At 47.1% G+C, this 23886-nt stretch overlaps 1 protein-coding gene across 1 annotated transcript in view; it reads right to left on the bottom strand.

Annotated features, from left to right (window-relative positions):
- LOC147464340 (ADP-ribosylation factor GTPase-activating protein AGD3-like) overlaps positions 1-23886 on the bottom strand; it is a gene marked incomplete at its 3' end in the record, with an annotated part of 102265 nt that overhangs the window by 38696 nt on the left and 39683 nt on the right. Inside the window, exons 8-10 of the mRNA XM_086514243.1 lie at positions 23730-23777; positions 2261-2356; positions 2112-2153 (exon numbers count right to left, since the gene is read on the bottom strand). Of these exons, the coding sequence (XP_086370369.1) occupies positions 2112-2153; positions 2261-2356; positions 23730-23777 (186 nt within the window). The remainder of the gene's footprint in view (positions 1-2111; positions 2154-2260; positions 2357-23729; positions 23778-23886) is intronic.

Here is a 23886-nt window from a genome sequence, read left to right on the forward strand (position 1 = left end):
TGCAACATCCAACTCTCTCAGCATCTCCTCTGAAGTATCATAAAATACTGTCTGATGATGGGCATCGCATTGAAATCCCCTAGAATGATGATGTCACCATCTCTAGAGAACTCCCATATGTCATCATCCAAAATAGAGAAGGGGGACTGTCTTCTGGGTGGTGCATAAACTGACGTACTCGGAGGAAAGTAGCAAATTGCAATGTAGAGATATCTGCCTATCTCTGCTCTCAATCTCACCCACATGTACCTAGCTTGCTCATCCCTACGGGCTATATGTATCAATGGCTGCAACTCCTCCCTGAATAACACTGCCACTCCTCCTGAGCCCCGCCCTCTGTGCTCTGATCGTGTCTCCTGTCTACAAGCTGTCTCCCATCTATATCCACTAATGTGAGGCATAGATTGCCCCGGGGCCTGACGTGTCTCAGAGTAGAAGACGATGTCTCTTCCCATAAAACTATCCTCAAAAGCACCCACATCAAGGCGCATAGATCCATTACAATTCCAGGTGGCAACTTTGAGTGTGGTCCCATAGGTCTCGCACCGTCATGTGGAGCGCCGCTCTACAATCACCACCCGGCCATCTCTGTAGAAGGCCGTCTTTCCCGTCTCCCTTGCCGCTTGAATCTCTGGCATTACCTCTGTCATATGCGCAAGCTGTGTGAGAGTGAGGTCATCTCCAAGGAATATGCCCATTTTCTTTAGTGTAGGGCGCTTCTTCAAGAAGTCCTTCTTTGCCTCCATGAATGGGAAACGGATGATTAAAGCTCTCCTTTTGAAGTCTCCCCATTGCCTTGTGTCTTCTTCCCTACCCTCCATGCCTTTGTATGAGTAGCCTCACTACCCATCATGTGGAGAAGTTCTTCGACTTCCCCTGCCACATCATCTCGGTCTTTTAGACCGGTTACTCTTACATGCAATGCTCTAGTTTTCCTTCGCTACTCTTCTTCTAGAGTCATGTTGATGATTGTAGGAGTGGGAACGGATGTGGTTTCTTTCCCTTTCCCTTTCCCTTTCTTAGCGACTTCTATCCATTTCTCGGCCTCATCCGCCTTCTTCTGCGTCTTCGTGATCACATCCATCCACGAAGACGTCTTTACCACCTTCTGCTTCTCCTCCTCTGTGATCATCCGTACCTGCTCCTTAATGACCTTGATCTCCTCTATCACCGAGGGCTGGAATTTCCCTTCTTCCAGTCCACTGCTTACTCTATCCGCAAGCTCTCGCTTGAGGGCTGTGACCTCTTCTCTAAGTGCTTGTGAATCCTCTGTAAGTACTTGTAGCTCTGCGTGCAAGTCCTCTTTCTCCTTCCTCCATTGCGCGCCTTCGTTGAGGAACATTTGAAGAAGGTTGGCCTTCTCTTTCCACCATCCCTCCATCTCTGCTTTCCATTCTTTCATCTCCCTTTCCATTTGTGTTATCCGCTTGTTTGTAAGCAGAAAGGTTGCCTTCGTATGGGGCTTACATACTAGCGAAACGATCATGGCCTCCACTGGCGAAGCGCTCATGGCCTCCATTGGCGATGTGGGTATAGCTCGACGCCCTGGCTCGGCTGAGTACAGGCGGAGAAGTAATAACCACAACCCGAATGCAGGTATATGCACTACCACAGCCCACTGCGGGACACTCAGTCTGCTCTGCCAAATATCCAGAGGCTCAGCCCCATTTTTGTTTATTCAAGATACTTGCACCATGTGAATATATTTGTTGTCCTCAATTATGCATACATAATATAGCTGAAAATCTGTCTGCTGAGAGAGAAGCAATTCTGGAAATTCTATGCCTGCTGAAAATCTGATAGGTCTGAAGATCTGTAACCTGATCCGGCTGTTTGGTTTTGGTTGACAGCCTGTACGTTCCTGCTGTTTTTTTTTTTTTTTTTGGTGCTGTTTCTGTTAATAAAGTGCAATTTGCAGAACTATGTAGTAATGATGCAATGCAGGTGTGTGTGTGATGACATACTGTATGAATATTGTGCAGTGAAAGTGTTTTGTGCTGCTGCTGTGTGTAAAGACTATGGTTCGGTGTGATGGGGGTGAAATGTGCAGGTGACGAGAGAGAGAGAGAGAGAGAGAGAGAGAGAACAGGTCTCAAACCTTCAGCAACTACCTGATGAATATATGGTTCCATTTGAAGCAGCAGCTCATACCCCTGCATGGTATTGAAGTTTGTATTTTGAAGTATGCCAAAAAGCGTGCTCATATAGTTTCATACTTCAATATAAAATCTTAATAATGATTGGTGTTTTGTTTCCTTACCTGCTTGAAATACCGAAGATGGGCATCCATCATTCCACTCACAGACTCGAGAAATTCAAACTTCTTCTTAGCTTCAATGTTTGATAGAGCAGTCACCTGCAGTGTAGTGCCAAAAGAACCATTTCAGCGAAGGACAATGTGACAGAAATATTTGTACATGCACAACGTTTTTAGCGCAGTGGGTTGCCTCTGTGCAACGTGCAAGAAGAAACATAATAAGACAATTGCATGATCATCATACACAAAGGCACAACGGATAGATACAACAGGCACGATTATAAAGATTGCACAAATTAACCGTGATGAACAGTAGACCGCAACACACCATACCAAGGTACCAGATTCAGGCACATTTATCTTCAGACAAAGGACCGGTTACTTAGATTCCGAGGGGCTGTTAAGGCTGTTGAGCCAAGAGCGAGACTGTGTACTGGACGCTAGACTAGACTTTGCAAGGACTATACTCACAGGAGATTTCTTCAGAAATGTTGCATCCTAGCCAACACTGTCACCTTTTATGAGGAAGTCCAGTGGGCAGGACAGTCAGGCCAGCCACCTGCTTTCATTCTTCTTGATTTCGAGAAGGCAAATGATCGATTTGATTGGGGCATTTAGAGGGCGTCACTCTATAGATCCGCTTCTAGTTTGGTTACTATTTGTGGATTTATATGCCAACTCTTTGGTTTATCTCAATCAGTGTAGCAGGACTGCTCACTTCATTATCTTTGTTGGCATGTCTATCTATGCACAGGAAAGGACTTGACAGCTTTGCAGACTTTGTATGCCTATGTTTGAGGAGCCTAACCTCTTGGATCAGGAGTATGAAGATGACAACCTGTTAATTTCGCACTATAATGCACATGCTCTTGATAGTTTGCAAGAAGTGCCTTCAATTCTTTGTCTTGCCAATTGCAGGACCATTAATTGCCACAAGTTATAGGAGTTTCTGGTGTGCGTGGAGTAGTCGTCTCATTGTGGATTCTCGCATGGCCTTACTTGGCTAGATTGCTGCTGTTTGGGATTTCAGGTGGGTATTGACTTTTCCAGTAGCCGTTTGAACCACTTATGCAGTCCATTCAAAGAAAGCTCTGTCATGGGTCTTCTAAATGCTTTTATGTCTTGCTGGAAAAGCTATGGTTGTGAACCACTTGCCACTTGGTAAACTACGCCCTGCTATATGTTCCACCTGGTGCGCAATTTTCTTTGAGGCTGTGATGGCTCTACAAGGTTCGGACACCCACCACGAGTAGCGTTGCACTCAATGTGGCAAGGGAGTGGAACGATTTGGGAATCACTGACTTGCAAAGACACGCCTTACTTACCAGGCTCATTGGTGCAAGCCTTTCTCTGGGGATGAGCCTTGGAAGCAGTTTAAATGCCACTCAGTGTCATCAGTACGCTTACAATATGGCTCTATTGACAAGAATGGCCCTTGGAGGTAAACTTTCCGATATATTTTTACTGATGCTCCTTTATTGTACAGCTCTTGCCATGAGATCTTTGGTATCATATATTTGGCGGGAGATGAGTCGTATGATCCGTTAGCAACCCACATGTTGGGAAGGAATTGAGAGTCAGCCATTGTGATAAGCAGTTGACATAGCATCATTTGGAGGCAACAGGTGAAGCGGCAGATGAAGGAGCAGATAAAGGATCCCAAGTCACAACACAGCCCCATGAATTGCACCACAAATCACGATGGAAATTCAGTGTGCACATGCAGCCAGTGTCTATTGAATCCTACTTTGCTGTCTGTTTTGCAGCCATAATCGAGGGTGATCACTCTTCTTTTAAGGGAAGGGTATGTCACAACGTGCTAACATGGCATTGCCCCATGGGACCTGAAAAGAGGAGCATGAGCCATGATATATGATGTTATGGTCAGAATTCGAAAAATGTGTGATTGAAGTGTTTAAACAAATGTTTAGTACTTTTGCAACTGTGTGTTTGCTTAAGTATGTGAGATCAAATGTGTGCAACATTTTGCCTCTATTCATATTGACATGATGAATTTAGTGCGTCTTGACATCTATTGGAGGTCCATGAGACATGGATGTGATGGATAAATGATTCATTGGGATCATAGTTTGTGTCTGAGCTCTCGACAGGGACAAAGACGTGAATGGGACTGTCTTTTGTGATATGTTATTTGTGCTAATGCATGCTTTCAATTCGTATTGCCTTGTGATTGATGGTCAAATGAATGTCTGCACAAAGTCAGTGTCTACAGAATCCTAGTTTGTTGTCTGTATTGCAAGAATAATTGAGTGCATTAAAAGAGAAGGGAAAGGAGAGGGGGGGGGGGGGGGGGGGGGGGGGGGGTTCCCCTTAGCCAAATCCATCCTGCACACATGACATGACAAAAGCCATAGTCACACATAAAAAAACGTAGAGAGCGGACATCAAGCTCACCTCCCAACCATAAAGCTAGTATGGGCTCACTCCCTAGCCTGGGAGCGTGCAGCCAACGAGCTAGCCCCTACCACAAGGGCTTGTGACCCCATACCACCAAGCCCACATCGATACGAGTGTACAGGTACAACTGCCAAGGGCCTAGACTCCAAGTGTGGTGATCACACAAGATAGCTCACAAATGAGCCCAAAGTCCTATTTATATGACTCCTTAACCGCCCTAAATGTAGTAGACTTGGACACTCCAAGCCAAAGATCTACTGCAACACACGTGAAAAAAACTGCAAACAACTCAACAGAACTGACAGAGAAAAGGAGGGTAGACACAAAACGGTAGAGTTCCATCCCTAGACGCACTGGTCCCAGAGACTGGGCGCCCCTTCCCAGTATTTCTTTATTTATTAAGCTTCGCAAAATACAATGTCTGAGGGTCCTCTCTTTGGCAATGCTCCCATGCTAATCTGCCAAGACTAAGGCCCTACCAACTTATTTAAAGGCCCCTCGCCAAAAGCATACAAAGAAAAGCATTGCCCACAAAAGCTCCTATCCCAAAAGCTGGCGCCCTGAAGGCTGCCACGTAAAACGCGGAGATCCGTGGGTTGAACCACATCAGCATGTTGCCGTAAATCGCAGAGATCCGTACGTTGCCACATCATTAGCCTCTACACAGTTTGGGCCCCATGCTTTATTTTTAATGTTTTAGGCTCCAACGGCCGGGTCACGGAAGTTGGGAAAACTTCTTTTGCTTCTTAGGCCCTTTCAGTCGGATGCTATCCTCTAGGCCATGCCACATCATCACTTTGTGACATACCCCCCTCTTGAAGGAATTGTAATCACCCTCGATTACACCTGCAAAACAAACATAGGACAAAAACTAGTTGAGTAGACACTGACTCTAAGAACCAACGTACTAGACCACACTTATCCAGCAATTGCACGACAGTCACTGTGTCACAAATGGGTGACATGGCATACTCCGGGACACACCACACAGGCTAGCAGCACCGTAAAATGCGCAGACAAGTTGATGTGGCAGTTCCGGATTTTCTACCGGTTTTCACGCTGACAGTGCTGGACGTGGCCTGCCGTACGGATTCCCGCTTTTTAAGCTGACACACTGTATGGAACTCATGGATTTGCTTTGAGTTGCTTTTGGAGCCTATTGCTTTAATTTTAGAATCTTTTGAATGGCAACTTTTGGGGCTCTGCTTTTGGGCATCCCTTGTAACCAATAGATAAGTAGGCAAGGCCTCACTTCTCATAGCATCTGGACGCACAGTCTGAGAGAGAGCACCTACCCACTCTCTTGTACTTTGAACACATATTAATACACCAAGAAATACCAAAAGGGGCGCTAGTCTTTGGGGCCAATATCTCTAGGCCCGGAACTACGTCGAGCCGTGTCGACTCAAGTGTGAATTGTGAAATGTTTTGAAGTGAATCTCAGTTGTGTCGCGGTAGAATCTTGACTTGGAGTGTCAGTTTGTTACACACTAAACATTTACACAACACACACATCACTATCCCGATCGAGATCTTAAATGAGAAATATGATCATTGAAACTTATTTAACAATCACATCCAGACCGCGCTGATGTTTTCACGGATGTCTTGATCTACTAGAACTCGTTACTATCACATTCATATCACCCCTCAAGTGACTTAAGATAAAATGCTGCAATCATTTCATCTTTCAGACACATACTCAAACGATACACACATGAGAAAGCACGTGTAACAAATTCGTTTGAAGAATCCCATTTCAAAGTATTTCTTGGCATAACTACAGAAAAGTGAGACTCCAAGAAAGCTCTATACTGCCCATGCCCCCGTCCCCTGCAACCCATGTACAGATATCAGCCTAATATGGCCCCAGCTCAAAGACCACCAATGGCTATGGAAAAGCCTAAACCTATGTTGGGTCAACAACCTCATATCCTGGACATAATGCAGTGCCTGTAAAGTACATGCATTCAGAGGGAGTCATAGATGAACAAGCACTATCGGATGGCTGTGAGACTTTTCACGTGTGGTGTAACTAAGTCAGACTTTGTAAATAATTAATTTATTTACGAGAAAAGAATTATCTAATTAGTTGTGAGCACATCAGAATAGATTTAGCAATTTTGGAACCTCAGGTGCGCCGAAGTTTGAGCCAGTGCACCACAGGGAGACCCTAGCAGAAAATACCTTGAAGCCCTAGCGATTGGGAAATCGGGTCTTCAATGAAGGGGTAGATAGTAGCCTCAGATTTCAGGCTCAAAAAATTACGCGCGCTAGTGCAAGCACAGGAATGAGATGGGATCCTTAGAATAATAACCCTAAGGACTGATTATTTTACGGCCTTAGGATCAGTTAGTTAAAAGTATTCTTCAATGATTTGCGCTGGACCAATTGGCCGGACAAGTGCGAACAGGTAATGCCATAGCATTGCTGATACGGCAATGCGCTAGGGAGCAGATACAGTTTACATTTGTTGCATCTATGTGTGTAGTTGTGCACTTAATTGCACATTTCATTAACTAGCATAGGATTTTTAAAGTCAAAAGTTGAATGGTTTAAAAGTTTTAAAGTAAGTGTGCCACTTGGCACACTTGCCCATGCAATCTCTCTCTCTGTCCCTCACTCCCTCTCTTCATGCTAGCGCCCCCTCTTTTGGGAGGCTATAAGAGAGCAGCCCCTCCCCCTCTTGCCAGGTTGGCAGTGCACTACCCCCCCCCCAAGTTAACCATCCTCTACGCAGTGAAGCTCTCCATTGAAGCTTGAGAGCAGCACCTTGTGGTGTATGTGGAGCCTCTGAGCACCCATCACCTAGAACAAGGCCTCTCATGGTTGCTTGCAGCTTTGGGAGAAGTTTCATCGCGTAAAGTAGTAGAAAACTCTCTTTCTCCCTTGTCTAGCTGCTGCAAATTCCCTGTTTTCAGCCCCTAATCACTTGTATTAGGGTAAATTTCAACAAAGTCTTAATAGAATCTCATTCCCCACTACCTACTCTACACATACACCAAGTTTGGAGCATTTCCATCACGAAAAGGACCTTCAATTTGGCATTGAAACACGCTCAGGTAACAATTTCTGCTTATGTGCAGATAATTACAGCAAGCGTATGTGTGTGTGTTTTACATGTTTCTGTGGTTGGTTAATTGCAGGAATGATTACGTCCAAAGTGGCACAGTTAGCGGAAGATAGACCCTCATTCGTGAGAGATTCCGATGAGTTTTGTGGAAGGTAGACTCTCCCCTACGAGAGCTTCCCAAAATCTCGCAGAAGAGGATAGATCCTCTCAGTTGTCACAGAACATTTCTTCTACTCTCTCAGTCAGAAGTAGAAAAAGGACAAGAAAGAATAGAGGACGGGCTTTCGCCCCGTTCCTGTGCTTGTAAAGATTCTCCCTTAGTAATAAAGATATTCTCTTTATGGGGGGGGACCAGCCCATCTTCTGGTCCCCAATGAAGTGTCAAGCTTTCTCTTTCTCTCCAAAGTCTCTTGAGTATATAAAGTGCAATTAAACGTCAGTTTACGCTTCCGTATTTTTGTGACATGTGGGGATGAGAACCTTTTTTCCATCCCTGCAAAGTTTCACACGGATCAAATATGATTTGGGCGATCAACGCCCATACTATGTGCATGCACATGTTTCCCCCCTCTCGCCATCGCTCTCTTCTCTCCCATCCTCCCTCGCGCTGCTCTGCCTAGCCCGCTGCTTGCTCTGCCCACTTCCAATTCAGCGTGCAGTGCTCAACCCACCCGCCTCAGCCCACGCCTCCCTCCCCTCGCCCAGCCTCAGCCTCGCGCTCCCGGCCAACCATGTGTTGTTGACTACTATGTGGTACATTACATCTTGTTGGATCTTTTCGAGATCCTGCCTCAGCCAACTAGAGAGGCTGATGAGGAATTTCCTTTGGTCAGGGCGCGATACTCAGTTAGCCCGGGCCAAAGTGGCCTAGCAGCTCATCACTCTACCTTCTTCTCAGGGGGGGGGTTGGGGATCATAGACCCAACACAACAGGGCAGAGGTAGAGCCCTTCTTGGGAAGTTTGTTGTCAGAGGACTGCTTCCAAGGGAGGAGCCCTAGAAGGAGCTTTTGCTTCAGTGGCTTAGAGCTAGAGTGCCTCAAGCTGGAGGCCCTTCGAGACCTTCCACCATATGGATTTTCACAGAGATGCGCAAAGTTGGCCTGAGCAGGAGACTAGAGGACCGTTTTGCTATGAGCCTTCTTCGATCTTGGGAGCGAGCTGCGGGGAGGCTTAGAGCAACATCAGCCTATTTGCACGGAGGAGCGCCTAAGACAGCCCCTTGTTTGGAACCCCATGGTCAGCACTCAAAGAGGCCACTTGGTTGGTAGTAGGCCTCATGTCTCTTTGTAGCGCAGATAGTGTGTCGTGCTCTCTACAGTGGGTGCTCCTCAGTGCAATGTGCGTGACAATCTCACTCAAAACAGACTGAAAACAGGAAACAATAGACAACAACTGAGCTCACGGAGACACAACAGCAACAGTAGACCACAACAAATGACTCGACTATCTCAAAGAACTGATACAGACTCTGGCGTGGCAGCACACTCCGCTCCAGCCCAGGACTCTCAGGTACAATGGGGTGTCGAGGCTCAGATATGCAAGGATGGTGAATAAGTGCTCTGTGTATATACTCTCGACTCTAGACGACGACACTGGACCAGATGTAAAAGAAGATAATGATCCTGACCCCCGGCTACTACTCACATGTACCACCATAAAGAGCCACCAACGGCTCATAAATGTCAGCCATGTGGTGACCTAGCCACGATGTCCACTAGACCAGTTCGTAACTCTGCTGCCACGTGTCACTGCCCAACCCAGAGAGTCCGTCCAGTGTGAACCAACCTAGACCCACTGTACTAACTGTGTGTCTTGCGAAAGTGACATTGTAGCCTGCTACAGGTTGCCCGCCACAAGAATGTCCACCGTCTCGGTGAGAGGAATACTGAAAAAACTGTGAAGGAAAACCACTAGGTACTCCATCCGTATATCTTTCTTGAAGCAGGTGTTAGGTCCATGACCTTACATACCTCAAAAGTGGAGTTAAAAACACTGCACTGCTTGCAATCGCCTTAAGCCTCTAACTAGGCAGGAACCCAGTATGTATGATTGCATAGCCCAAGAATCCCAATTGGCAAAAGAATGAGGCTCTACAGCAAAGAGATAAGCTCAGTTTGATTCCAGCGCATCTTTATCTTCCCTAACCATAGTGATAGGAAAATGACCTAGTCCATGCTTGCAGTTGCGTATGAACCTTGCCACACTTTTTGCAACAACACTCTTCTCGAAAAGAGGGATGACCATCAGCCCGAGTAACATCCCAAATAGGGTTAAGCTCCATCATGATGGCAGAACGAAAAAGCCTTCACAGTAACAGGATGGCAACCAAGTGAATGCTTGAGAGCCAGCTGATCATGCGGGGTGGGGGAAAAACTTGTTGAGGCTGAGAGGAGTGGGGAGGGCTAGATAGGGGGGAGGGGAAACTAGATAGGGGCGAGTGGTGGAAGGGGGTGGGTAGGGGCGAGGGGGGGCTGGTTAGGGGCGAGGGCAAGGGAGGGGGTGGGTAGGGGCGAGGGGGGTTGGGTAGGGGAGAGGTGGGGCTGGTTAGGGGCGAGGGCAAGGGAGGGGGCGAGGGGAAAAAGGGTAGGGGGACGAGGGGGTGTGAGGGGAAGGGTAGGGTGTAGGGGATAGGGGGTAGATGGGGGCGAGAGAGAGTGAGGGGGTGGCAGATAGCAATTATAAATCTCCAATGCAAAATATGACCGGAAGATTTCGTGTTCCATTTTAGACGAATTCTGTGGTCCACTGGCTGAAAGTTGAGATGCTACAGAGCGCGGCAGTTGATGGAGAGCATGAGGAGGTACCATGAGTAAGACAACTATCATGAGCAGGGAATTCATCCAGCAGGACGTGCTATGTGAAGGGAGTTCGCTAGACCCAGAGGAGAGCTTTGTTCTGGTCGGAGAAGCAGACACCACTGAGGCTGATGTTTGAAGGGGGGTGAATTCTTGTAGAGGGGATTTCTTTCCGCTTCTATGATTCTTCATAGGCTGACCAAATTCAAAGGCTTCCACCAAGGGCGCATCAGGAATATTCTCTGTGACTTGCAACCTTTGAGCTGGCTCAGGTGGCTCATTAGGTTTAGTTATTGTGGAAACATTGAAAGAGGGTGTAACTTCAGGCAAAGAGTAAATAGAGACTCCATAACAAGGCATAGATTTGGTAGCATTCAACCACTCCAACAGATCCTCATCCGCCCCGTCAAGTGGAGTAGGCTGTTCATGTTCAGGGGTTGGTTTCCATTGACAAAGAAACTTGCTGCACCACGGGATGCATACCTCCTTCTAAGAGAATGGGTTGCATCGGGGAGCCAGAAGTATGTATCCACATTGCATCCTTTCCCCAATCATGGAGTGCTTTAGTGTGTCGCAACCATGGTCTTCCAATGAGCAAGGGAAATCTGCCCTCAATTGGGGAAGACGAACCACCACAAAATCCAAATTAAAAGTAAAGTCTTGTACCTGCAGAGGCACATTGTCCACTATGCCCACTGGGTAGACTGTCCGTTGGTCGGCCAATGTAACTGTGAAGGGAGCAGGGCGAGTAGGCTTTAGACCTAGAGCTAACATAGTGAACTCAGGCATCAAGTTGATGCCAGATCCACCATCCACTATCACTCTTGAGAATTGCCGACCCAAAACGGACACTGTCAGGCGAGGGCTTCTATAATCAGTGAGTGGAGCAGCGGGATTGGATATCATATAGGATTCTGATGGTCGCACTGGGAGGTGCCCACTAGGACCTGCTCCAGGGTAAAGTGACTGAATAGCAGCAAGGGTGTCACTTCTAAAACTCGCATCTAGTCGCAACATGTCATAGAGGGACACTTGTTGGAAGGTGTTCTTCAAGATTGTCTCTGCTCAAAGCTTCTCTTTTTCTACCTGTTGTTCCTCTGGTACCTTGATCTTCTGTAGATCGGAAGCTGCTTCCAAGAAAGCTTCATCAAGATCAGAGAGCAAAGATTTGGATTCCTTCATGGCACTGGGGGATTGCTTGTTAACAGCTGAAGGCAGGGTATCCACTCGTGTGAGAATGTGTGGGGGAGTTGAACTTGCTGGAATGCTAAGACCGAGAGCGGCTCTCTGGGCCCAGGTGAGGACGTCCGATGGCTCCTCTACCAACTGCGGCGGCTTATTTTGAGGGGTAATCACGTGAGTTTAAGGGGGCGGCTGAGAAACCTAATTGCTATCAAATTGAGCTTGGGAAAGGCAAACTCATTGTGGCTTTGACTTGGGTTCGAAGCCGTGGATGCACGAATTTTAGGGCAATCCTTACTGTAGTGATCCTTCGTTTGGGGGCAATGAAGGCAAGGAAGGGACCCTTCGGGCAGAGGGCATTTGCTTTGGTAATGACCATATTCCCCGCATCTGTAACACAAAATGGGCTGATTCAAAGGGCGAGTCGAAGGGCAAGGTGGTCCTTGCTCCTGCTGCATGGAGTTGGAGGTGGAGGCATAGAAGTTTTGAGGTCATGTGGGAGCATGGGTATGATAAAAGCTCTGAGACGGAAAAGTACTTGGCATACCTTGCATAGGAGGGGCTGTCAGCAAAGGTGGCATATGGTGTGGATGGCCACAGGGAGAAACCATGTTGGATGCAGGTGGTGGCCCCTGTTGAAGAGTAGGACCAAGACTTTGCTGTATTTGTTGCAATCCCTTGAGGTAGTAACAGTCCTTGTCCTCATGTCCAGATTTTTCAAAGAAGTGGCAGTAAACCCGAAGGGGGCATTCCTGTGGAGGGTGCCCTGGAGAGCGGCATGAGCTACACCAAACCGCAGCCTTAGTCTCTTGCTGACACTTGAGCTCTTCTAGCTCGCGCTTGATCTGTTCCAATGCCTCCTGATGTGGAGGCTTCTCCTGTCTAAAAGAGAAGGACCTCTCCTCTTGAAGAGCTCGCTGTAACTTTAGGGCTGCCAGTTCCCTGCGTAAAGAAGTTAATGGATTAGCAGGACTTTCCGAAAACACAGAGGGGGTCTCTATGTGAGGGGAGTTGTTGAACAGCTTCCTAGCTCCCTCTATCCTAGTAGCAGCTGCGATGAACTCCTCCAGAGTGGCGTCGGGTCGGAGACTCTCTCGGAGTCTTTGCTGAGAAGTTTTGGGAAGCGCCTTCTCTACCCACTTGTTAACCATAAATTCGTCGGGTTGCTGGGGAAGCTTGGCAACCAGAGACTTGGTTTTAGTCATAAGTTCTGCAAAAGTCTCCTCTAGCTGGAGCACCATGTTGGCCAACTCATCCAACACCTTCTCTTAGTAGTCACATGGCCTTAAAGCTGCACAGAACTGTTGTCTTAAGGCTGGCCAAGTTGCAAAATGGTTCTCTGCAAACTGGTTGTACCATTTGTTTGCTAAGCCATCCAAGGTGGATGGAAAGAGTACCAAATAAGCATCTCCCCTGTTAAGACTACGACCCTTATAGAGAGAGACAAACCTCCTTACATGGTCGTCAGCATCTTCTGAAGAGAGTCCTTTGAATGTAAGCAACTTGATGTTTACCTTGGCCAAAACGCTAGCCAACGGCTCCATGGCCCCTTGCTGAGCATGTTGCTAAGTAGCCTGCTGTAGCAGAATAGGAGAGAGCTTTACTGGAGAAGGTGATCTGGAAGATGTGGAACCGGATGGAGGAATGGGTGATGTCGTATATGGAGGTATGGGTGATGAGTTTGATGGACTTCTACTAGGTACCAAGGGTCGTCTTCTGTTGTAGTACTTCAGAGGGCTCAGTAGTGCGCTTTGACGCTCGACTGACCGCCTTGTATGTGTCATGCAGTGACCACCAACCCAACCAAGCTTTGGGCAAGAAAACCTGTAACTGGTTGAAGACAGGTCTAGACTCCACTAGACCCAGGCTAGACCAAGGACGAGGAGGGACTAGACCAAGGACGAGGACTGATTGGACCAGGCTAGAGAGACTAGACCAATTGGACCAAGGCGAGAGAGGACCAGACCAATAGGCTACACGGTGCAAGGCAAAGTAGGAGAAGCTAGATAAACCCAACTAGCTTCAAGATTTGTACCTCACAGAGAGTGAGACTTCAATTAAGGTCCCACCGTGATTGCCAAAATGAGAGCACCTGTAGCGCAGATAATGTGTCGTGCTCTCTACATTGGGTGCTCCTCAGTGCAATGTGCGTGACAATCTCACTCAAAACAGACTGAAAACAGGAAACAATAGACAACAATTGAGCTCACGGAGACACAACAGCAACAGTAGACCACAACAAATGACTCGACTATCTCAAAGAATTGATACAGACTCTGGCGTGGCAGCACACTCAACTCCAGCCCAGGACTCTTAGGTACTATGGGGTGTCGAGGCTCAGATATGCAGGGATGGTGAATAACTGCTCTGTGTATAGACTCTCTACTTTAGACGACGACACTGGACCAGATGTAAAAGAAGATAATGATCCTGACCCCCGGCTACTGCTCACATGTACCACCATAAAGAGCCACCAACGGCTCATAAATGTCATCCATCTGGTGACCTGGCCACGATGTCCACTAGACCAGTCCGTATCTCTGCTGCCACGTGTCACTGCCCAACCGAGAGAGTCCGTCCAGTGTGAACCAACCTAGACCAACTGTACTAATTGTGTGTCCTGCGAAAGTGACACTGTAGCCTGCTACACTCTTGGGGTCCCATGGCAGAGGGTCCAGCACACACTTTAGGTGATTGGCTACAATTCTCACGTTTATCAGAGGAGCTTCAAAGCATCCAGCTTACAGGGCATGAGAGGGGTGCAAAGCATGTGCCAGAACATCACAGAGGTAGTACCAGCTGAGTGGCTTACACCTCTCGAGTCAGCAACGCCCAGATGGATGGGGGCCTTCACGCAACTGGAGGTCCTCATCGCAGTTCGGGCTTGCTCAGAGACTGTACCCTCCATGTCTTTCGAGCTACACGGTGAGGGTCGGTTACACAGAGTCTCAGTAGAGGCCCCACAGGTTGAAAGTGTTGTTTTCAAAGGATCAGAGTTGTGGGCATCGGTCGGAGGAGTTGTGTCATAGATCCTAACCCAGCAGCTCTTGAGATAGGCCACTGGAGGTTGTGGGCTTGGCAGAGCTGTCCACTGGCACGAGTGCAGTGGGATCCTGGAGAGTGGTTTTGGAGGGACCCTTTCTCCTCAGCCGACCATCCAGGTGTCCCTTTCTTTCAGTACACTTTTCGATTGGGACGTCACATACTAGCAGCATGGAGAGAGGCCCACCCTGCTGCAGCCCCTCATTGGCAGGAGGAGGGTCTTACAATTGAGTTCTTGTCAGCTTTTTGGGAGAGGTTGTGGGACGCCAGACAGCCGCGGCGAGTCACTTTGTTCCAGTGGCTAGTTGCACATAGAGCTACAGCAATGGGGAGCTTGCTTGTACATAGTGGCCTCTCGACAGCATGTGCACCTTATGACCATCCTTTGGAGAGTCAGCGTCACTATCTTTGGGATTGCCCTATGGCACAGCAGGTTTGGCTTCATGTCCTTCGACTGATGCCAGCTCTTTCCACAACACAGCAATACACTTGGGGGGCAGCTCCTTGGTCCACTCTCACAGGCCCAGCACTACAATTTGAGCTATCCTCCACTAGCAGGATGATAGTGATACGGGGGGGCGACCTACACTCCAGCCTGCTCTACAGAGCTTACTCCATAGGAGTGGTGCAGTGAGAGAGAGGAGTGTTGGGAGCTCGTTTGTGGCCCAACACTCTGGTTCATCTAGCGGGCCCGCTGCTTCAGCGTCTTTGAGGCTAGCCTTGTACCACCAACCGAGACAGTTTGAGATTTTTGACTAGAGCTGATCCATACTTTCAAGCTCAATGGACAGTTTGAGAGACTCCAGGGCAGCTCCAGCCGCATGCGGGAGCGTAGAGAGACATTCCTTCAACTCTGGAGCCCTTGGCCTTTCTTCACCATGGTCCAGCATGTGTACTCAGATGGCACTACCGTCAACCTGTGTGGCTTTTCCCTCCTCCCATTTCCTGATTTAGCCTCATTGTACATATGTTGTTTGTTCATTGGGGGAGTCTCCCCTAATGATTGTTGTAGCCCTCTCTAGTAGAGGTGGTTGTAGCCCTATGGGCAATTCCATTAACTAATAGAAGGATCTTTTTCTCGAAAAAAAAAAAAGGTATTTCTTGACATAAATTCATTCAGGAGAATATTGTCAGTATCCCTGTAATCTCAAAAGAAATCAGTAACTTTACTCCTGTCGAGATAACCTGTGACAAAGGAGCGGAGTAACTCCCCTCTTGTGCAATCCGCACCGCACCAGATTCAACCTACTCATTCATTATTAACTCTCCGAATAGTCAGTTCTAACCCAAAAGCCTCAAGGTAAAACTCTAGTATCAAGGAATATCTGCTAAGTCGTCCTCCTCCATCCACATGGCAGCAAGAGCCGAACAATTTTTGAACTTGACCAAATACCGTCGTGTCAGCTTACCTTTCACTTTCCTTTCCTTGGCCTATTCTGGAATGAATATCTCTTCCACTTCTGGTTGCTCCTAGGGGTCCACTGGCACTTCACCTTTGATAGGTCTCAATAGACTCGCATGAAATGCATTGTGAATCTTCCAAGTACAAGTAGCCTCAGTCTAAAGGATACAATATTTATCTTTTCCTATATCTATAAAGGTCCATAGTATCGTAGTGCATAGTATCGCATACTTGCTTCGGAAAAAGCCTCTCGTTTCCCTTAAGGTGTGGTAGTCTTGGCAGCGATGGAAGCTGTAGTGCGAGGTCACTCCAAGACAATCCCAATCTCAAAGCCTATCCTAGAAAGTAATGGGAGGTACTCTCTCCTCAGACCAAGGAAGCAAACTGGGATGGATAGGTCTGCCTCCTCGACAAGAGCATCAGTAGCCGGATCGAAGCCATGGCGCCACAATCGAAAATGAGCTCTGGCTACTCGAATGGCCAATGGGCTCATTGCAATCACCTTGGACGCCATCTTGGAAGTCTCAAACTCAATCTGATAATAGCCATGCCTAAGACGCTGAACATTGATGATTTTTCCCACCTCTGCTAAAAGGCGGGCATGAAGGAGATCTCGCATCCCCTCTACTAGGTTGGGTGTCGATGATCTTGCAGGCGCGCCACCATTGCCTCTAATCTCGCTTTCTCTATCGGCGAAAGAGCAAGTCGGATGGTCTGGTTCACGCGAGGGGGCTTCAGTTGAGTCCCGCTATGGCGGAGCAGAACCTCAATCTATGTCTACTGCTACGGCGGCGAACGAATGTGGAGCGAAGACGAGACAGAGACGACGAGGCGAGGTTGGGAAGTGACGACCCTGCCCACAGAGAGCAGGAGCCGAGGGATGAGGAGGTGGGTTGGGGGATTTTGGGGGTGGGGGGGGGGGGGGGGGGGGGGGGGGGGGGTGCTGGAGGTGGGGCAATGAGGGCGAGGGGCAGCGTAAGCGAGTGTGGGGAGCTAGCTACAAGGCAGCAGCGGGCGAAAGCGGCTCGGGCAGCTCACAGGGGAGCACCACACAGCAGGGGGGGACAGCAACAGCGAGCGTCTTCTCAGAGACCGAAGAAGGAAGGGTTTCTATTGGCATAGTTTTTTAGTTGATTGTCTGCTACAGTTTTCTACCACTAGGATTAATATCCATATCGTGTAGCTATTGCTATCATCTCCCTGCTTCTCCATCATTCTTCAATGTATATTATATATTGTCAGAGTGAGCAATGGAAGGTGGAGAGAGAAAGAAAGAAAGAAAGAAAGATTTTTAACGTCTATGTCAGGCCGAAATCGGCCTATGAGACAAATCAAATGTACATGGTGTGTATGTCATCCGTCTATCGGAAAGACAAATGAGAGAGAGAGAGAGAGAGAGAGAGAGAGAGAGAGAGAGAGAGAGAGAGAGAGAGACAATGGCGATGGACACACAAGGGATAGATGGAAAAGGCTGGCAAGCCCCAATAACTCCAGCTGGTAAAAATTGTTGTGTACAAGACAAGATGAATGGGAGAGTGCACCCCCCTCCTATATATAGGAGAATAGGGAATAGGTAGGGTAGACCAGAAGCCCCAACGACCATGCACAAAAAATACCCATGAATGAGGATAAAATAAAAAAGGACCAGAACATGTCCGGCCGGGCAAAGTGCTGAGCAAAACCCTAGATGTGCCTAAAAATCCCTATCCAGCCTATAGGCAAGGTGCAAAGCATCTGAAGATGAAGAATCTAACACCCCCCCTCAACGACAGACGCGGAGTCGCGAACGAAGAAGATGCAACACGCCTAGCAAAACTGGAGTGTAAAAAGAAGAAACGCAAGCCAAACAAAAAACGACGAACCGTCCAGCACCAATGTGATGATGACCGAAGCTAGGTCAAGCTGATCAAGTTGCACATGGAAGGTGATGGAGAGGCTAACAACAGAACAAGTCGCTGAAGAGGATATATATGAGGGAAAGATGGAAGACGAGCAGGAAGCTCATCGATGGAGGTTAGCAGAAGAGAGATAGACGGAAGAGAGAGAACCCCCCCTGAAGCAGAGCACCCTAACACAAAAGGATAGAAGGCCAAGGTGGTAAACTGGCAAACTCCAAGCCAAAAAGTGATCAGAAGATGGAAGAAGGAGGTGGATGAACCTAGAGGGTAAAGCCATCGGCCTGTGAAGGGCTAGAGATGGCGGTGGCAGACGTCTGTTGAGAAGCCGTCCCATCCTCAGGATCTGAATCCTTCTTGAAGTCCCGCCGTCGTTTAAAACATTTTGCTGCAGAATGATCTTTCTTTCCGCAATAGGTACAAGTAATGTCAGGGCGAGAAGGTGTACAACCAGGTCCAGACTGTCGGGGAGCACTACCACCCCTACAAGATGTAGAAACCAAGGCAGTAGCACCCGGAGAGGCGTCTGAGGTGGCTCTGTCCTGAACGCGCGAAGCTATATGCTGCACAGCGGGTAAGAGCTCCTTCCAAGTGATAGGAGTAGGGCACGTGGAGGTAGTAAGTGACTGGAACAAGGAATCATAAGTGTCGGGAAGCTTGAGCAGCAACCGAGTTGCCATGCCCTCAGAAGAGATCTGGTGTCCACAAGCTGCTAGCTCATCATGGAGCAAAAGCATGCGGGATATGAAGTCCCAAAAAGTCGAGACCTGTAAGTCCATCAAAGTCTTTCCAGAGCGAGGATCCTTCCGGGAGTCTTCGCCTCGTACATGTTGCAAAGGAAACCCCATACCTCATGTGCAATGGTGTGAGAGCGTAAAGACGTCAACACGCTATCCTGCATAGTTGATGAGTAAGAAAGACTAAACTCTGCGACGGTTCAGATGCCAGTGATCCACCACAACCTGTGTAACCACAGTACCTGATCCGCTAGAAGCAGTACCATGAGAAGAAGTAGATGAGAAGCCAGCACGTGTAACTACAGAAGAAGTAGTAGTTGATGATGTCGATGTAGGAGCACCAGATGCAGGAGCAAGGCCGGGACACATGGCATTGGCAGGATCGGTAAGCCAGTCCCAAAGGTCAAACTACATAAGCATCACCATGATCTTCATCTTCCAGACAACAAAGTTGGAGCCGTCAAGCTTTTGGCCGGGAGGAAAGATGGGCATGGCTGGGAGTGTTGCCATAGATATAGACAAAAAATCAACAGAGAAGTCTCGTGTGTAAAATAAGAAGCAAAGGTGAGGATAGGATCGGGAAACCACGCCGGATAGAACGTCAGAAGACAGGCAGTAGAGGGTAAGTGAAGGGAGAGGCAAGGGAAACCCGAAGGGATGCCGATGAAGCAAAGTCCAAGTCCTGTCCAAATCTGAAATCGCAGGAAAAGGGAGCTCGAAACACCGCGACAACGCAGGGGTTTGAGCAAAAACGCGAGGTGATGAACACTGGATGCCAAGAAGTAAAGGTTAAGCTGACATGACGGTATTTGGTTAAGTTCAAGAATTATCCTCTCTTGATACCAAGTGAATGGATAAGGAGGACTTTAGCAGATACTCCTCAGATCCTAGAGCTTTACCTTGAAGCTTTTGGTTTAGCACCGGCTATTCCAAGAGTTACCGATGAATCAATAAGTTGAATCTGGTGCGGACAGCACAAGAGGGGATTTACGCCGCTCCTTTGTCACAAGTTACCTTGATGGAATAACGTCATTGATTTCACGACGGATACTAGCAGGCTAATAATATTTTGCTGAATGATAATGTGAAGAAGTACTTTGAATCGGAATTCCTGAAATAAATATGTTACATGTGCTCTCTCATGTGTATTGTTTGAGTGCATCTCTGAAAGGCAAAATGATTGCAGCATTTTGTCTTGCTCACCTGAGGGGTGATGTGGATGTGATAGTAATGAGATTTAGTAGAACAAGACATCCGTGAAAAAATCAATGAAATCTCGATGTGATTGCTAAATAAAGTTACAATGATCATGATTCTCATCTAAGATCTCGACGGGGATAGTGTTGTGAATGTTCAGTGATTGTCGTCTTCGTGCAAGTGCTGGAATTTTTGTCGTATGTCTGTTTTACAAGCGTAATCGAGGGCGATTACAATTCTTCAAAGAGGGGGGTATGTCACATAGTGATGACGTGACAGGACTAAAGGACAGATCCCGGACAGAAAGGGGCCAAAACCCTAGAGAAAGAGCCAGAGGAAGTTTTACCAACTTACAAACTATGGACGAGTGGCCCAGAAGGGGTTAGGTTCAAAAGCCTAACCCATCCGAACTTATGGAAACTAGCTAAGGAGCGTAAAACTTTCAAATGAAGCAGGGACCCCCCCCCCCCCCCCCTCTTATTTTTGTGTAAAGGATGCTTACCTGGCAGGCCGTACAAATGCCCTCGTTTTGCGGCAAGATTTGCGGCAACATGATGACATGGCAGCAGTGTACAGACAACCCATGAGGTGCTTGATTTTGGGCACTAAATGCTTTTAGAAGTGCAGCTTTTTATGTAACAACTTTTGAGTTTGGCCAAGGCCTTTATAACGCCCATGGCCTCACGTCTCCTAAGTTTTGCATGGGAGCTACTTTGAGAAGCATAATAATAAAGAAATACTAAGAAGGGGCGCCTGTCTTTGCGGCTAGTGCGTCTGGGTGCGGAACTAAGCCATGCCATTTCATCTCTCCTTCTATTTTCTCTTATGTTCACTTGTTTCCAATACCCCTCACGTGTGTTGTTGTAGATCTTTGGCTTAGAGTTTGCAAGTCTATTACAGATTGGCTGCCTACCATCCCGAATGCATCTTGTCACACGGGTGATTCTTCAAAATTTTGCTTACTACGGATCCTCGGTGTATTTGAGTATATGATTGGCATAGATGTCAACCAGAAGTTCACGTTGGGCTTCCATCCTATCGAGGTCACTTGGCGAAAGAGGGCCATACTTGGCTCCCTAGTCCTCAAAAAAGGACCGACTCCCGTTAGAACCTCCATTGGTCTCCTCACTCGTGCAAGTAGGTTGAACAGTTTCCTCCCTGCCAGATTCACTGTCGGCATCCATGTGTGTTGTGCAAAAGGGATCGGATCCTTCATAGAAGAAGAATCGTATGAGCTCCAATACCACTGTAATAGACTTGGACACTCCAAGCTAAAGATCTACAGCAACACACGTGAGAAAATTGCAAACACCTGAATAGAACTTGAAAAGAGGGAGAGAAAGAGAAAAGGACGCTCGACACGGAACGGGGACGGAAACGCACTGGCCCCAAAGATTGGCGCCCCTTCTCGGTATTTCTTTATTATTAAGATTCACAAAGTACAATGTCCCTCTCTTGGAAAGCATGGTATTGGCCCAAGAATAGGCAATCTGGGAAACCAAAAACCAAGGATATTTATCTTTCTCTTATGGTCTTGATTGATTGGTTCTCCCCCCTCAACAAGCAATGGGGAAAGCAGTAGCCGGAGGCAAGATGGGAAGTGGTGATGAATAATATATGGTCTCCGCGATTGCCCATGGCAATGAAGTTCTTTATATGGAAGGTTACATGGGGGGCTCTGCCCACAGGAGTGAAAAGGCTCCCAAGCTAATCAACCAAGAATGAGACCCTGGCAGCTTATCTAAAGGCCCCTGGCCAAAAGCATACAAAGAAAAGCATTGCCCACAAAAGCTCCTATCCCAAAAGCTTGCACCCAAAAGGCTGCCCCAGAAAAGGCAGAGATCCGTGCGTTGTGCCATGTCAGCATGCTGCCGTAATCGCGGAGATCCATATGCTGCCACATCATCAGCCTCTACGCAGTTTGGGCGTTGAAGCAAACTTACCTGGAAAGCATTGTGGATGTTCCAATGAGCTGAAAGATCTAGACTGAAAGTCACATTATTAACTTTATCTATAATCTTAAGGGGTTTGTCGTATATGTTAAAGAGCTTTACTACTTTCCCTTTGTTCGGAATTCCCAAGTTTTTTCTTTAACTGTGCTTTCTCAAATTTGAGAAGAACATAAGCATAAGCATAAGCAGAATCTATATCACAAAGAGACTCATCTGCCGCAAAGATCGTCTTTTGTAAGGAGTATAAGTGGGAGATGAGGTTTTCCATAGATAACTTTGAAGGGAGCTTTGCCATTAGAAGAATGAACCTATTATTGTATGCAAAATCTACCATAGATATTTTTCCCTATCCATTTGTCACTCAAAAACATAGCAGTTCAATAGATCAAGAATAGCAGGGTTAGCCGCTTCGCTCTTTGCATCAGCCTGGAGATGCTAAGCTGAAAGAAAAGCTAACTTAGTTCCTAAATTTTCGAAGAGAGCTCTCCAAAACTTGCCTGTAATTCTGAGATCTTTGGCATTTCATGATGCTTAAATGCATGGGCAAGAAATCTCTGATTGTCCAAATAGCATCACTTCCATTCTAAGTTCTCCGAAGATCCATGATAAAATCCATGGCTATACTTTCCCAAGATACTTGTGCTACTGGTAGGAGCTGAAGTAACCATGACGGATTGATATCAACAAAAAAATTTGTTTAAGACTAGGATGCAGCTTACACGAAAGTCAAGAAGGCTTTACAAAAGTCTCATAATAAGCAAGAGAGAGCGGCAGACGAGCATCGACAATGGATTGATATCAACATTGGAGATTGGTCTCACAAGACAACAGACATGACTATCATAGATTGGGCACAACCGGCAGACTACAGCATGGCACAAATACATAAGTACACAGATGTGATGGCGACGGGTAGCAGACCTAAACCTCAATACACCATACAATATACAAGTTACAATGCAACTGGCTGGAAGCACGCTAAGCTTGGATACATGGGGGGTGTCAAGGACCAACTGTGCGGGGAGAAGTGCAGTGCAAGACAGTGCACTAGAGTCTGAATACACTTTGTAAGAGCTCAACCCACAGGATAGACTAGGTGTGTGCAAACCAAGAACCAGTAACTCCATACGAGGGGGATGTCGAGGCTCAACTACGTTGGAGGTGCGTGCAAGACTTTGCACTAGATTCTGACTAGACTTTGTAAGAACTCCCAGGATAGAGTAGATACGTGGGGAGGTGCAGTGTAAGACTGTGCACTAGATTCTGACTAGACTATTGAGTTTGTAAGAAGTCATAGGCTCAACTACGTGGGGAGGTGCAGTGCAAGCACTAGATTCTTACTAGACTTTGTAAGAACTCACAGGATAGAGTAGGTACATTGGAACTCAAAGACTAAGGTAGACCCTTAGATAAACTGCGTGACATACATCACAGGAAAATACTTATGTAGTGGTGAGCCAGAAGTCCCCAAGCTAATAAGTGAGAATGGAAACACCACTTTGTCTAACAAGCTAGTTTGTCCCCTCGTAGACATAAATATATCTTCTCTTTTGTGGAGGATATGTGCACACTCAAGCACAGAAATGTGCATGTACTGGATATGCTTGCATCATCTCTTGCAACCATCATTAAAAGCTTAGTTAAGTGTAGGCAAATTGTAACATAGCATGTCTATGCATACTCTTGCAAGCATCAAGAAAAGCAATTTTAAGTCTAAGTGAATTTTAAGTCTAAGTGAACTGTAATATGTCAAGACAAGAGATCTGAACCATACATACTAGATTGAAGCGTGTTTGTTCAAATGCTGACCGGGCATTTCGAAGGTCCTACAAAACAATATAAAGCCACTGTCACATGGAATTGAAGGAGATTTTGGCAAAGCTCAAGCTTCAATTAAACTGCATTACACAACAGTCCAAGCCATGGATACAAATA

The sequence above is a fragment of the Adiantum capillus-veneris genome, chromosome 1 (genome assembly GCF_014529385.1).
Source record: "Adiantum capillus-veneris isolate H3 chromosome 1, ASM1452938v2, whole genome shotgun sequence".
Taxonomy (NCBI): Eukaryota; Viridiplantae; Streptophyta; class Polypodiopsida; order Polypodiales; family Pteridaceae; genus Adiantum; species Adiantum capillus-veneris.